General features: G+C 37.6%; 2 protein-coding genes across 5 annotated transcripts in view; one reads left to right on the top strand and one right to left on the bottom strand.

Moving 5' to 3' along the window:
- Positions 1-2813: 2813 nt before the first annotated feature.
- On the top strand, positions 2814-13911 carry ARG1 (arginase 1). The gene is made up of 8 exons (XM_012458309.2): positions 2814-2938; positions 6264-6336; positions 8714-8888; positions 10811-10970; positions 12187-12281; positions 12630-12734; positions 12930-13066; positions 13317-13911. Exons 1-8 carry the CDS (start codon positions 2882-2884, stop codon positions 13481-13483), a joined length of 969 nt encoding a protein of 322 aa, XP_012313732.1. The 5' UTR covers positions 2814-2881; the 3' UTR covers positions 13484-13911.
- Positions 13912-15745: 1834 nt separating this feature from the next.
- The window catches only part of MED23 (mediator complex subunit 23), a 42551-nt gene continuing 41251 nt past the window's right edge, over positions 15746-17045 (bottom strand). For all 4 annotated transcript variants that reach the window (XM_021666529.2, XM_021666530.2, XM_012458306.3 and 1 more), the window contains one exon: positions 15746-16599. In XM_021666529.2, the coding sequence (XP_021522204.1) occupies positions 16432-16599 (168 nt within the window). In that variant the 3' untranslated portion in view covers positions 15746-16431. The remainder of the gene's footprint in view (positions 16600-17045) is intronic.

Genomic DNA, 17045 nt, shown 5'->3' with positions numbered 1-17045 from the left:
AACCAAATGATTCCCTGAAGTCACCCAACTCAAGATTTAGTCCTTCAGATTTGTGTATATTCCAGTCTTTGCTAAAAGTACTAAGAATCCTGGGCCTCATCTGGAAAGAATTCTCATCTGTTAGCCGGCTGTTGAAAAGACAATGCAGAAATGGGCTGCAGTTTGGAGCATCAGAAAGAAAAACAAGTAGAGGGCAAGAGTGTGTCATTTTTTTGGCCCCTCTCATCATGTAACTCTTTAATTCGTACTCTCTTTATCATTTCAGTGATATTAATTAGGGCTGCTAGAGGTCCAATTACATCCCTCCAAAGATATGTTGATATCCTAACTTTCAGTATTTCAGAATGTGGCTCTATTTGGAAACAGGGTCATTGCAGATGTTAATGTGATGCCATACTAGAGTGGGGTGGGCCCTTAACCCAATATGACTGGTATCCCCATAAGAAGACAGCCATGTGACAACACACAGACACAGGGAGAGTGCCAACTGAAGATGGAGGATTGGAGGGCTGCATCTATGAGTCAAGAAATGCCAAAGATTGCCAGAAAACCTCCAGAAGCTAGGAAGAGGCAGGCAGTGTTCCCCTGCAGGTCTCAGAGGGAGCACGGCTCTGCTGATACCTGGATTTCAGACTTCTATCCTCTAAACTATGGACAAAAAAAATTTTTTTTTTTAAGCACTCACTTTGTACTCACAAAGTAATTGTACTTTGCTACAGCAACCATAGGAGACTAATATAAGGGCCTATTATGTGTCAAATCTCAGTCCAGTAGCATTGGATTAAGGTCAAATAAGATGTGGTCTCATTCCCAGGAAAATGCCGGGTCGGGTTTTTCTTTCAATGTTTGATTAAGAGGTCTGCAGTGTTAGAAGGGCTTTTAAAACCTCAATATACATACCCTACGATTAATTAAAGAATTGAGCTGAAAAGAGTGGATCTTTGATAGAGGGATATAGGAGAGATGCCCCTATTTTCTTCCTTTACCCCGTCTCTACTAAAAATACAAAAAAAAATTAGCTGGGCATGGTGGCGCATGCCTGTAATCCCAGCTACTCAGGAGGCTGAGGCAGGAGAATTGCCTGAACCCAGGAGGCGGAGGTTGCGGTGAGCAGAGATTGCGCCATTACACTCTAGCCGGAGGTGTGTCAAGCAAAAAAGGTAACAAGAGTGAAACTCCGTCTCAAAAAAAAAAAAGAAGTCTTAAGATGATAGCTTTGGAGATTGAAAAAATAGCTTGTGTTAATAATAAAAAGGAAGCAGCAATCACTAGAAGTCACCATGAGTTCACCAGGAACTGGACCTGTCAAGGTCAGCTCATCAACTTTGACAGAGAAGTCAGACTGGCAGAAGATAAAGGTAGTAAAATGTGGTGAGATTTTATTGAGAAACCTGGTAAATTTCCTTACAATATCCTAGTGAACAGGATGGAGGGGTTGAGCTGGAAATCAGAGATCAGTTGTATCTCGACTGATGATTAATTAATGGAGCTATGCCAGTCTAGGTTAAGGTTTCCAGTGGAATGTCACAGAGTGTTTATAAAAGTGCTGCCTTATTCAACATTTTTATCAGTAACTTGGAAAAGTCAGGTGTTATCAAATTTGTGTCTGATAGACCAGATGACTCAGCCTGTATTTGAATATGTGAACTTGGCTCTGGATGCCCTATTTAGGAAAGGCAGAGGGAAGCGAGGTATTTTGAAGAGAGTGACCAAGTTGGTGACCTGAAGGAAAGTGGCAACTATGTAACACAAGAAATTGGCTAGGTATTTGGAGATATTCAACCTAAACAATAGAAATCCAAAAAAGACATGACAGCCAAAAGATAATGTGCTTCACTTGGATTAAAGGGTGGTGATGCATGTTCAAATGACAGGAAGGCACTCTCAGTTTGGCATAGGAAGAACTTTTAGGAAGTGAATTTTTCTAAGAAAAAATTCTAGCAATGAAATTTGAAGGCAAATCCCTATGGATTGATTTATAAATTTAGAATATAAGCCCAATGGTTAAGTGGATTCCAAATGCCTAAGACTGAATCTCAGCTCCTCTTCTACAAGCTATGTTGGCAACCTCTCTGAGCTTCAGGTTCTTCATCAGTATAATGGCACCGATGATGAGACTTCATGTAAAATTGGTATAAATATTAAATAAGGTAATATGAAACAGAATAGCAGCTGACACGTGACTAAAAACTCAATGTTAGCTATGTTTGTTGCTATACTTTGATTATGATATGATTCCAACAGTTATTTTTTTGTATACCATATTTCAAAAATGGTAACATCCCTGGGTTCTGAATCAAGTAATTTTTTAAAGTAATAATCAAAAAAAAAGGAAGTTATATACTCTCTACGATAGTGTACCCTAAAAGTTTGTGAAATATGTCTCATGGATTTACCATTTACCCTCATGTGTGAAATCTTAGGATGTTAGGGCTGGAAGGGATGTGACAGACGATCTTGCCAAGGCTGGCCCTTCTTCTATAAGGAGGTCTTCAGCGGTCTGGAGGAGGAAAGTGCCTTGTCCTGAGTTCCCTGAGCCAGAACAATAGTACTTCTTATGTAGTTGTGAAACTTGTCAATTGTCTAAGGAAACATTAATGTCATCTGGCTGGTTTTTTGAAAATGGTGTGAAGTAATAACGTGAATAATTGTGACTTAATTAGAGACCTAGACTCAGAGGAATTATGGTTACTCCATGTACGAAGAATTTGCAAGACTGTTGACTACCATTCTTTGGTTTAGTGGGTGGAGCCAGCTGCCTTCGTTAGAATAAATATTGTTTATTCAACCCAAGTATAAATGGAAAAAAAAAGATGTGCCCTCTGTCATTGAGGGTTGACTAACTGAAGCGTTCAAGTGCAGCAAAGAGAAGTGTCAGAGCATGAGTGCCAAGCCCAAAACCATAGGGATTATCGGAGCTCCTTTCTCAAAGGGACAGGTAAGTAAAAAAGTCTTTCTTTGAATACCTGGAATTCTGTTGAAAATTTGGGACTTCAAAATTTGTGAGAGGTTATTATCTGTTAAGTTTTCTGATACAATCTGGCCTGGAAATGCATATTTTAGAGTCCTCTCACCGTTTTCCCACACTGTATAATTATAGTCACAAACCCACTTACTCTGTGGCTCCTGATCTCAGCCAAAGTCAAATTCATTTGAACCTACAGAATGTTTCCTCCTAGGTTTTAGGAGAAAATGCTTTTCTTTGAGTTGAAATGGACTATTTCTGCATTGCAGCTACGTGTTTAGGTTTAGTTGCTCTTGTTGCTTTTGATGTTACTGTGTGTATGTAGAGGAAGAGAGGATTTTAAGAAAATACATTTGTTTAGATATGTAATTAATACCTAGAAAAATTTAATAGATTGATGGTAACCTCCAGACTTCTTACAATTTGTATAACCTAAATATTATTGTTTCATGCAACTTTGTGAGTAATTCATGTTATGTTAGGATTTTAATGATTCTATGAAACTGCTCATTCATGGGCTAGGTAGAATCCTTTATGGACCTCTCTTGGAAAGGGAAAAAAAGAAAGAAAAATCCTACTGCAGGTTGGCAAGTCTAAAAGGATTTGGATGGATTTATGAAACTCCCAGACTTCCTTAGAGCCACCAGCTGTGAATCCACACATGCCAGCAACATTTGAATACACTCTTTTTTTCTGCCTGGGCACACTTATTCTGGTAAAGAGAATGAGTTGACAGAACACCATAGACTTCAACATGTATCTGTGCTTAAAGAGGATAAAAAACAAAGAACAAAATCAAACAAGACAACGTGTGTGTTGAAACTCCTAAGTTTGATTTTCTCCAGGTTTCTCAGAATCTGGGCAGCGTTTTGCTGCTCTTAATCTGGAACCCTTGTTGTGTACTCTGACTTTTTACTGCAAAACAAATTGAGAGAGGCCAGAGGTTAGAGACCCAAACTGCATTTGGACTGTCAGTAAATACTACTTTTCTTCCCCTGGAAATCCTCCAAAAGTCTTTCCCAAACACAGGGGTATTTTGCTGACACAGAAGTGTTCCTTTTAAAATCCACACTGTGCTCACCTATTCTTGAACAAGTTATAAAAAATACATAATTTTAAAAACTGACCAAAGGGAAGCAAGTCTCCTCTCTCCACCACCCTTCTCCCATTAAAACATGGCCATGACGATGGAGTTCATTGTCTCATGATTGTAAGGACTAAGAGAGAGAGATTTTTTTACACTAAGTCATAGAGTAAAAAGGACAAAATGGCAAACATATAAGCATTTGTCCTCACCTAAAGGAGGTACAGGTTTGACAAGCAGGCAAAAGGAAAGCATTAGAGGGCAGATGACTAAAATGTTGAGTCTGAGAAAGGGCTTCATTCCCTGTCTCACCCCCTTGCAGGGCAGTGAGCAAACAATGAGGTAGGTATTACGTTTACCTTACAATTGGGTTGAAAAAAGGCTCAGAGAGATTTGGTGATGTGCTTAAAGTCACACAGCCTTGATTTCAAGTCACACAGCCTTGATTTCATGATTCCAGACAGGATAATCTGACTCCAATGCCTATGCCCTTGATTTGCACTGATGTCCCTTCAGATGATTCAGCTCCGAAGGGGACTTTATACTTCTGGCCAGTTAGGGATTGGGCCCAGCTTAGAAAGTCAGTGGAGCTGACAAAGCAATTTCCAAAGTGGGCAGATACAGCAAGCAAAAGGAAAGGCCAATCATGAGAAGCCATTTGAATAAAACAAATAAAAAAGAATGCTAGAAAATTTAATAACTGTGTTATAGCAAACACAGTGTCAACTAAGGGGTCTATGACATTTATTCTAAAGTCTGAAAGGGAGAAGGAGAAAAAAGTCAAGGAGTTTGACCAAACTGAGGATTACTGAGCATCTACTACATGTCAGCTCTACACTACAAAATATAGTGCCCAAATGTAAACAGAGCTGGACTGAAATCTAACAACGGGGAAAATACAAACACAGACACAAAACTAAAGGCAAAACATGAACCAAGCAGCACCCTACTGCAGTTGAAAGAAAGAGAAATGATGTCTACTTGATTGGGGAGAAGGAGGTGTGTCAAGCAAAAAAGGAGCAAAATGTGTCAGACAGAGGATGGGGTGGGTCCCTTGCTGCCAGGGACAGGAATTTGACACCAAGGATTTGCCTGGCACCCAGGGCAAGTCTTCTGGTCCTCTGAATGAGGAAGAAATATTTGCTTACTTTGATGCCACAGCCCCAATCCTAAAGATTGGATTCTCTTAGCACAACGTGTCTGTTAGCACATTGTCTCATCTGTCAACATGTAATAATTTTCTGCATCTGAAAGCCCTGTTGGAAATTAGAATGCGAAAGATACAGAAAAGAACTGTGTCTTAGACCTCTAGTTGGTCAGGGGGCTGAGGAAGACTTGTCCCTTGGAGGAAGAGTGTTAGCTTCCCTAGTCTCAAAGTTGCAAGGGTAGAACTTCCCAATTACTGTTTGAGCAGGCCAAAACTTGAAATTACTGGGTTGGTCTTTGTTTGTAGTTTTCATCTCCCGGGTGATAATTGTGCCTGTTGCCTGCTTTCTCCTCAAGAGCTCTGGCTTGCTGCTGTGAGGACAAGCACGTAGGTCTCTTTCATGCCACAGTCTTTCGACGCTTTTGCCCAAATTGTTCCCTTGGTTTGCAGAGTTTTTCCATCACTCTGTATTGTTTTCTTGAGTACGTACTCATGTTGCAAGACTCAGCGTAAACATTTATTTCTTGTAGCCTTTACTGACACGCTCTGTCCACTATAGTCTTAAGGGCGTCCTGTTTTTGTTACTATGACATTTTATATCTTGATTGAAGCAGCTGTGTATTGTAATTAGGGTTAAATGCCCGTATCTCCTATTAGCTTATGAGGGACTCAAAGACAAAAGCCTTTTCATTATTGGATCTCATCTATCAGACTGCTTTTGCACAAACTATGTGTTCACTCTGTTGATAACATGGTTTGATGGGAAGAGGGGATGCAGGTTTTGGAATCCAAAGACCTGAATATGAACATGGGCTCTGCCACTTACTAGCTGTGTGCCTGTCTGAAACCCATATAACCTTTGTGATTCTAGATCTTTCTATTTGGCATAAGAGGTGTTCAGTCTACCTTGCTGTGAAGATTAAATGAAATAATGTAAATTCCTGGCTCTGTAGGAGCTCAAAAAATGATAGCTACGGTTCAACTGATTAAATAATGAAAAGGGTTCTTACTGTGAGCATCTGATGGTGATGATAATGTCTGAAGTACTTTATTTTTTAATTGTTCAGCCACGAGGAGGGGTGGAAGAAGGCCCTACGGTATTGAGAAAGGCTGGTCTGCTTGAGAAACTTAAAGAACAAGGTAATTTTAAAGTTAAAAGATGATCAGCCTGATTTCCTCCCCACCCTGAAGGAAGGAGCAGGCCCCTGTGAATGTGGAGTGTGTCTGGAATATTTACGCAGAATTGTGGTACTGGCTATAACCTTAGAAACACATCCTACAAAAGCAGCATGGCATGGGAGAATGCTCAGGAAGCATCGCTGGATGTACCTCCTTTCTCAGATATTTTGTCTTTCCAGCCAAACTGTGGTATAAGGGAATTTGCGTGCGCAAGAACTGGGGTTGGGGTGGATGGTAGGGGAGCGGGGGAAGAGCAAATGGAAGGCAAGGGGCAGCAGGAAGTATGCTACTAGCAACAGGAGCACTATTTTTGAAATGAAATTAAATAAAATAGTAACATTGATGATAACAGCACCTAGTGTTTGCACAGTGTGTATATAGACATACATATACATAAGCATGCAAATGCAAAATTATGTCTGTTTTTAAAGTATGGGCTCAATTCTCTGTTATCTTTACATACAAGATGCCGATAAAGTATTGGTTAGGATGTGGAGCAACTAGAACTCTCATATATTTCTGATAGGAAGGCAAATGATACAGCCACCTTGAAAACAGGTGGGTAGTTTCTTAAGTTGTAGGTGAAGAGAAGTATAATTACAAACATTCAAGTACAAGTCTTTGTGTGGATATGTTTCCATTTCTCTTGGGTAATAGATTTGTACTTGAATGTTTGAGGGCCGCAATATTTTTAATAACCAAAAGATGGAAACAGCAAAATGCCTGTCAACTGGTAAATGGTTAAACAAAAAGTGTCACATCCATGCATGAGATAGTACTCAACGATAAAAAGGAATGGGCTGGGCGCCGTGGCTCACGCCTGTAATCCCAGAACTACGGGAGGCCGAGATGGGTGGATCATGAGGTCAGGAATTCAAGACCAGCCTGGCCAAGATGATGAAACCCCATCTCTACTGAAAATACAAAAATTAGCCGGGCATGGTAGCGGGTGCCTGTAATCGCAGCTACTCAGGAGGCTGAGGCAGAGAATTGCTTGAATCCAGGAGGCAGAGGTTGCAGTGAGCCGAGATTACACCACTGCACTTCAGCCTGGGTGACAGGGTGAGACTCTGTCTCTAAATAAATAAATAAAAGTAAATAAATAAAAAGGAATGGACTTCAGACACAGGCAAGAACATGGTGGATCTCAAAAACAGCATGCTAAGACACGAAAAAACTGCACACTGTGTGATTCCATTGATATGAAATTCTGAAAGACAAAAGCATACCAAAAGAAAGCAGATCCACAGTTCCTGGGGTTGGGGGCAGGAATTACCTCTAAAGGGGCAGGATGGAATTTGGGGGAGAATGGAAGTGTTTTAAATCTTGATTGTGGTGGTGGTTGCAAGACTAGATTTGTTCAAACTCATTCATCTGCACACTTAAAATGAGTGGGTTTCACTGAAGAAGAATTATACCTCGTAAATCTTAAAAAAAAAAAAAAAAAGACAAAAATACAGACACCCAGTAGAGAACAGAATGCTTGGATAAATGGACTTGTCCCTTAACTAACAAGCATAATTTGATCACGTGTTATATCAGGTGAAAGTTCTCGGAGGCATTATTGAATCAGATTCACACCGACATGTAACAAATACTATATATGATGGCCAGTTGGTTCAGAACACTGAACTGATCCCATACCACAGTTTTACATGAAACTCTCTACTTTTCAAGCCTAATTCAAGGCCTTTTAGGAAGCACACCAAGTCCTTAGGAATTTGGGGTTACCTGTAATATTTCCTTACCAAAAAGAATAACAAAAAAGTTTTATTTCCTGAGCTTCCAAAGTGATAGACTCAGTGCTAAGCACATATTCACATATTCTTATTGAATTCTGATGATACCACTATGAGGCAGGTTCAATGGATATTGTGTGTGTGTGTGTGTGTGTGTGACATGAAAATACACCAGTGCTTTCCAAATTTTCTGAGCGTATATATATCTATTCATATATTTAATTGTTATCAAAATGAATCATGCTTACTATAGAAAGGTAAAAAGTACATAAGCAGAGAGGGAGAGACAGACAGAGACAAAGACAGGGATATTCCCTATTAAGCCCAAAGCAGAAGACCATCACTGTTATATTTTAATGTCTAGTCTAACTGTATAGATTCAAGTCTAGTCTACAGCACGCACCAGTGTGTGGTACTGGTAACATGATGCCAAACAGAAGCAGGTCTGGGTTCCACCTTCCCTGTGTTTATAGACCTTTCAGATTTTTCATTTGCTTATACTTGTGAATATATGCCTATTTCATACAATTGGGATCATCCTACACAGGCTGATTTATATTCTACTTTTTTATTTACTAACTCAAAACTTTTAATTTTAGAGTATGATGTGAAGGATTATGGGGACCTGCCCTTTGCTGACATCCCTAATGACAGTCCCTTTCAAATTGTGAAGAATCCAAGGTCTGTGGGAAAAGCGAACGAGAAGCTGGCTGGCAAGGTGGAAGAAGTCAAGAAGAACGGAAGGGTCAGCTTGGTGCTGGGCGGAGACCACAGGTCTTGTTGAATAATTGTGTCTATGGGAGTCTGGCACAAAGCAAGTGTAACCAAGGCCAAAAGAAAAGAGAAAATACACAGAAAAGCATTGATCTACATTTTATAGCAAACTTTCTGCGTTTAAAAAAATTTGATAGGTTACTGCTTTATTACAGAAACAGACTTCTATTTGAAGTCTTATAATATCTGTATTTTGACCTAGTACAGCAGAAAACATATGAAATATGAATGGATTTGATCTAAATATTCATCACAAGCTTACATTTCTAAATAAGTGAGGCAATTCATAGCTTATTGTTCTTAATTGCCAATAATATGTACAACTCATAGAGGTCAACAATTTCAAAGTATGTGTTTTTTATTATAAGAGTAATGATTATAACATTTTTGAAAGAATCAGACACACAAGAAACAAAAATGTGGTAACTGTAATTCTCTAACAACCATTTCAACCAGAATTGAAAATCCGGCACATTTCTTTCATGGTATCTTGTTTTCCTTGTACATGATGACTTTAACAATTTTGTGTATGTGTGTGCATGTGTGTGTGTGTGAGAGAGAGAGAGAGAGATATTCTGTGTTATGGTCTCACTCTAAAGTGCAAATTTCCTTGTTACTTCATGTAATATGCATAAGCATCATAAGCATCAGTTTTTTAACTGCTGCATGATTTTTCATCAAGGGGTTACACCGCTGTATATGTACATATTGTCAGATATTCAGGTTACATTAAAATTTTCACCATTACAAATAATGTGGCAAAGACCATTTTTGTGCATGAGCCTTTTAAAATATTTACTCTCAAGGTCTAGGATAATTTTACCAGAGAAACCTGATTAGATCTAAAAGCAGAAACACTTCTATGGCTCTTGAGGTGAGCAGTGACTTCAGGCCTCCTCAGCTTCGTCTTCTGAAGCCAAACTGTTACTAGGACCTCTCTGTATCAAAACTGCAATTGGGAACTGAGGCTCGCTTTCTTTTTTAAGTGGAGAAATTTGTAAGTGGAAATTTTATGAATGGCACATGGCAAAAGACAAGAAACCTGAAGGGAAAACAGTCACACTGGGTAATCCATACCTGACATTAAGGCATGATTGCTTCCACTTCGAGAGTCTAAAAGTTCATGATTCTCTGTATGATACTTACACATTTGCAAATGGGAGAATACAGGCATTGTATAAGTATTAGCTTGGTGCAAAAGTAACTGCAGTTTTTAAATGGCAAAACCATAATACTTTTGCACCTGACTAATAAATCCTAACTTTTAACTTCTGTGCCAGATATCATTTACCTCTTCCATTCCAGCAAAATGTCTGGCGCTTGAAGTATTTGGGATGAGCTTTGTCTGTTCCTGGTTAAGTGGAGAACTAGAATGAGCGAACACATACCACAAGCTAGCTAAAGAACTTCTGAATGAGAACATGTAAGAACTTCTGAGTGATGCCCCCAAATTATAAAAGAGCTGGATTTTAAGAAAAACTGAAGGGCTTTGTCATCATTCACTTGAGAGAATTAAGTATTTACCAAGAGACATGAGTGTACAGAAAATGATCCAAATTTGACTCTCAGAATTGAACAGTGTCTCATGCTGAGGAATTTCTTGTGTGGCTAGTATTTTTATACTCATTTATTTTTTGGCTAAGCTCTAATCTGTGGTTTTATTACAAGGTGGATTTTGGGGGAAAAAAATCACAATTTTTTTTGGTAATGCAATTGACGTAAATATAACTAGTCAGTAAGCATTAAGCGCAAGTTATGTTTTCTCTATTGTTATAACTAATTGGCATCTCTAATTTAGAACCTATCAGAAATATCAGACACTGTGGCTTAAAGGAAAACCAAGTGGGAGCATAAAGTGAGTGAATATGATGCATGTAGTGACACTGAAAACCTGATGTTCACATGAATTTTTTCCCCCGAAGTTTGGCAATTGGAAGCATCTCTGGCCATGCCAGGGTCCACCCTGATCTAGGAGTCATCTGGGTGGATGCTCACACTGATATCAACACTCCACAGACAACCACAACTGGCAACTTGCATGGACAACCTGTATCTTTCCTCCTGAAGGAACTAAAAGGAAAGGTAAAGGATTAGTTGGTACTCTAGTGTGAAAGAATAGTTTTTGGTAGACATTCAGGAGGTGGAAGGGAAATAACAAATTCCCATGCTGTCTTATTCTTGGTGTAATCTCAAATCATTTTCTCTGTAGCCAATAAGCAGAGGGTTGGTTGATAAAAGGCAGTGAGGCTCTCTATCTCTGCTTTGCAAACTGATTTAATATATCTTTTCTCTGCTAATTTTTAAACTACACTTTTAGTAGTTGAGGCAGAGAGTAATCATTTATAAACAGATCGGCGGAGGTTCAGAGGTTAACCAACTTGCCCAGGATATATGCCAATCCTATAGTAAAGCAAGGGCCAGCCCCAGGTCTCCTAATTCCTTCCTCTTTCCACTACATGCCACGCAGCCCTGCATTCTTACCCAGTAGTCCTTCTACATCACAGAGCCTTTTCAAAAAAGGAATTTTAAAATTTCAAATACAATGGTTTATGAATTAATATCTTTACTGGGAGAAGCACCTATCTAAATCATAAGAAAAAGAACAATCTCCTTGCTCCCTAGAAACTTCTAAAAGATGTAAAATAAAATGACAGATTAAAATTTAACATTATAGCTCATAACTTTTGTTGATGTGCCGTAGTATATCAATAAAAAGTTTTTATTGATATAATATTTGGTCTTTATAATGATATGAGGTTAAAACCTCATTATGTTAAATGCTCAGAAGTAATGTCTTTTGAACTAATGACCAAGGGATAGGTTTATAAACTTGCAAAATATCTACCTAGCGCAGGGGAAAAACTAAATGTGGCTCCAGGACAAAGCAGATATTATCATATTATGATGTGAAGAATAACCAAAGGACAGGTCAAAAATTTCCCTTAGCTGCTCTAGGCCATCCTCTGCATTAAGGACTTACTGAGAAAGGGAAGTAAAGAAGAAATCTACCAAAGTCATGGGAGCACACTCATTCCTTTATAGAGGAGCCCTGGGAAAGAAGGGCAGAGCAGTAATGGGGCACAAAGTAGGTAAATGTCAAGTGGTTCAAGGCAAAGTCAAAGCACTCAAAAGGAAGCATGCATCCCCTTCTTAATTTTGCATTATTTTTACATGATTTCTTCTATATTTATATTCTAAATATAAGATATGCACAATCCAATAAGTGTCTTTAACTTTGAATGTAGGATTTGTTCAAGAGAATCATATATATAACCAAGTGAAAACATTGCAATTTTAGATTCCTGATGTGCCAGGATTCTCCTGGGTGACTCCCTGCATATCTGCCAAGGATATTGTGTATATTGGCTTGAGAGACGTGGACCCTGGGGAACAGTAAGCCTATTCTTTGATGTGATTTGCCTTCATTTTTGTCCCTTTGTGTGCTAGATGTGCTTTACTGACCAAATCTATGAGAGAAAATTATTTTAAATATCAAGACACACAAACATACACCCAACACACGTAAATTCATATACATGTACATACATACGTATGTATCCAGGCAATTAAATCTCAATTGATTTGCTGTTAAAAATAAATACAAATATAACCATATTGGGCTATATATACAGTTTATAGAACCTAAATATTTTCTATATTTTACTACATTGATCTTTCCTTTAAAAGGAGGCAGGCAGGCACAGTCAGCCTCATTAATTATAATTATCTTCTCTTTTATAGCTACATTTTGAAAACTCTAGGCATTAAATACTTTTCAATGACTGAAGTGGACAGACTGGGAATTGGCAAGGTGATGGAAGAAACGCTTAGCTATCTACTAGGAAGGTATGATTCTTTTGTGTGTGCACACATGTGTGTAACGTAAAAGGTTGCTGCTGACATTAACCAATGTAAATTATTAATAAAGTCTTTACATGCAATAGAGTTGCTACTTTTTATAAAGCAAGATAACAGATATATTTATCTATGGAATGTGAAGCTGTCAACTTTAAACTGAAATCCTTTCCCACTTTTTAAAAGAAAGAAAAGGCCAATTCATCTGAGTTTTGATGTTGACGGACTGGACCCATCTTTCACACCAGCTACTGGCACACCAGTCGTGGGAGGACTGTCATACAGAGAAGGTCTCTACATCACAGAAGAAATCTACAAAACAGGTAGGTAACAATCTGAGGGAATAGAGAAGCAAGTGAACACTTGACTAATATATATTTATACCTCTTGACCTGAAAACCAAGTCCCAGTTGACACTTCTAGAATGTCCACCAATCACATGATGCAATAGCTAAAGTGTTTTCTCTTGGTTACTACCATTTTATGTTAGCAGACAATCTTTCAAGTCTGTCTGTACAAACTTCAAAATGTCAACTATTTTATAAATTACATTATTACAATTTGTTGTTGCAGGGCTACTCTCAGGATTAGATATAATGGAAGTGAACCCATCCCTGGGGAAGACACCAGAAGAAGTAATTCGAACAGTGAACACAGCAGTAGCACTAACCTTGGCTTGTTTTGGAGTTGCTCGTGAGGGTAATCACAAGCCTATTGATTACCTTAACCCACCTAAGTAAATGTAGAAACAGCCAATACAAATCTCATAGCTAATGGCATAATTAGCAAATCTAATAACTTACTTAAGCATACAGTTATCCTTCTAAAGATTTCTTCTTTCAGAAAAATGTTTTTCCAATTAGCATAAACTCTACAAATTCCCTCTTGGTGTAAAACTCAAGATGTGGAAATTCTAACTTTTTTGAAATTTAAAAGCTTATATTTTCTAACTTGGCAAAAGGCTTATCCTTAGAAAGAGAAGCATGCATTGATTTACAATTAAAAAATTGCTGGCATTAAAAATAGGCACACTTAACAAAAGCCCCCATACACAGAGCGGGACTCCTGGAATCAGGAGACAAAGCTACCCCATCTGGAAAGGTACTATGTGTCCATGTCATTCAAAAGATGTGATTTTTTTTTTTATAATAAATTCTTTATAACAAGATTGCACTGTCTATGTATTTCTGAATACATGCAACACACACACACACACACATACACTAACTGGGCATGGTAGTGAGCACCTATAGTCCCAGCTACTCAGCAGGCTAAGGTGGGAGGACTACTTGAGCCCAGGAGACAGAAGTTGCAGTAAGATGAGATCACGCCACTGCACTCCAGCCTGGGCAAGAGTGAGACTTTGGGAAACAAAAAAAAAGATGCTTCCAAAAATCTATTCAGGAGTCAGATAAATCATATTGCTAGTTTGTTTTTAAGAATGACTGATTCAGCTGAGGATGTCATCTAAAATTACCTGTGGCTTCCAATGTTTCACCCTTCACTCACCCTGCAATTATGGTACCATCAGCTGTATCCTAAAAACTCATCTTGGCTCTGGAATGTAGTAAGGAAAATGGAAAAAACAAACCAGAGTAAACTGCAATCAAAACAAGGGAAGCAAAGTTTTTCTCTTCCCAGTAATTTTTGCAAAAACCCCAGGCGGTTCTGCAAATAAGGTAGGCTCCATGAATGGATTTCTTCTGTGTTTTTAACAGCTATATGATAAACAGCCCCTACAATCTGATTTTTCAAATGTAACACAGAATTTACAAACTGTTACCTCTAACTACTGGGCCTTTGAAAGATAAACATTTTATTGAATTACTTCTAGATGGGAACAATTATAAAGGATCTCACTCTAGGATATATTGTCTAATACAGCACCCACGTGGTCAAACTGAAACTTAATAAAATTAAAAAATTCAGATCCATATTTCAAATACTTCATAGATAAATGTAGCTACTAACTGGTGTATTGAATAGCACAGGTATAGAACATTTGCATCATTGCAGAAAGTCATACTGGACAGAGCCACTCTAAACTATTTTCAAAAAGAAAAACTTTCAGGATGTGATAAATATAAAGGCATATTTTTCCCATCAGCAGTATTGTAGACCCAAATAAAGTTTGTCTTCCTTTAGTCTCTGATTAAAAACCTATTTAAAAATCTATCCCAAGTTTTTAAGCCAGAGAGGGAAAACTGAATTTTTCATAAATTAATTAGAATGTTTATGTCCTTGAGAAAGTGATTATATTGATTTTCACTTCCTCTATTCTGTATGTACAACACTAGTGTCACAATTTTATTTTCATTCTAGGATCAAAAAGCAATATATTCCTCAAGGCAGCAAGAATATATTGACACTATGTTAAGATTAATAACTTGAAATAATTTCTAGCATTTTTTCTAGGTAATTTTAAGAATGAGTCTGCAAAAATTACTTTTACCATTACATATATTTTTAGCTGGACTTGCGTGGCCAGTAATGATTTAATGATGGCAATAACATGAGCTACCAAGAAAATAAAGTTCTAGGGGGACTGTATTTAGAAATATGAATTTGAAGTACAGTTGGTTAAATTCACTAGTTCTTTTTAAAAGAATCTGTAACTCTTAATTCCTAGGCCAACATCAGTCACCAACTGTAGTGTATGACCCATAGAGTACCCCATTTCCAACTGAACCTAGCCAACACACCGCCTGGCACACAGCAGACACTCATTCCAATGGAGTCATGAAACAATCATGAGGTTTATTCATTCAGCAGATTTTACTCATTAGTTGTCAAGTCTCTCACAATGCCAATTGCCCCCAAATTAACAATGTCTCTCAAAATCTAAGAAATTCTAAAGAAATAAAATGTGTACTTTATTTATAAATATAAAAATTTAAAAATTTTAAGATTATAAAAATTTGAAGAATTATATCATCTGTCAGGTGATAGTGTCAACCTGCAAAAGCAATTAACTTATTTTTAAAAAAAGAAATTGGAGAATCAACCATTTAAGCATAGTTTTATTTAAGAATTTTCAGATGTTATTTTTTTTACATGGCTTCCAGCTCATTTTATACAGTAAGTTTGAGTCCATAGCAAAGGTAATAAAACTGCCAACTGACCTCGATAGAAACAATGGAAATTTATAATAAAATTTCAAGTCATTTAAAAAAGAATATGAAGCCTTGTTTGCTCCTACAATGCAACAAAGTCTAGATTTTTTTTCTTGATAAAAATCACTATTATTCTGAAGACCCACCAAGAGATTTATGTATAAAAGGATTTGTAATAACTGTTTTACATGTGTGGTGCCTTTAAAATAATATATCTGAAGACTAAATACGTCATTAATAAAAAATACAAACAAAAGCAACAGCTAGGAAAGACTGAAAGTACCAATGACAAGAGTCATTTGATCACAGATACCTCTATGTTCCTACATAGCTCTAATAAGTTGTTATGAATATGAACAACATGTATCTTAATCTCTTAGAGACAAAAATATAGTTAGGGAGATGGGTGTTATAAGGTGTCAAAAGATTCATCATCTGAATCAAAATAAAACAATCTGAACATCATCACTGCTTCTACTATTATCACTATAGCATGACAGCATTCAGATTTAACAGGTTTGAGTCCACTCTCAAAGACGGATGCATTTCCACTTTCTCCATAGTAGAGTCTGGCTTCACTGAGTTACTGGTAAAGACACTGGCACCTGATTAGACTGAGGTGCTGGAGATCCACTGTTTATGGCTTGTGGAGGCACTGCAACTGGCTCCATCTTGCTAATGTGTGTGATGAATCGAAGACGAAGTTTTAAAGCTGGTTTTAAGTTACAGATAATCTTCTCTACCTAAGAAATAAAAACACATTAAAAAGTACTTTAATCAGAGAATTTCAACTTCTCACATTTAAAGCAGGACGTACATATATCCTGAGACAATAAACAAAGGAGCGGCGTGGGGTAGATGAGAAGTTTCTCAACATGTTCTGTGTTTTAAGAAAAGCAGATACAATTATATCTTTCTTACATGAGAAACAACACGTTCTCCCTCACACACACCCATTATATATTATATATGCATGTCTGTACATGTACCACATGTATTGTCATATATATGCATATACTTACAAAAGCATATCCATTCTAGCTAGCCAGTCATCCCGCTACCAAAAGCTAGCAGAGTTTATACTGGAAATTTTATACATCCAACGAGTTGATCATTCTTTTAAAATGCTATCTTTAAAGTAGCATGAAGCATTAATTATATTTTAAAGTTCTTTGAATAACTCATGTCT

The sequence above is a fragment of the Aotus nancymaae genome, unplaced genomic scaffold (genome assembly GCF_030222135.1).
Source record: "Aotus nancymaae isolate 86718 unplaced genomic scaffold, 86718_ANA_hifiasm-v0.15.2.pri h1tg000040l, whole genome shotgun sequence".
Lineage (NCBI taxonomy): Eukaryota > Metazoa > Chordata > Mammalia > Primates > Aotidae > Aotus > Aotus nancymaae.
This window is presented reverse-complemented; position numbering and strand designations above follow the sequence as displayed.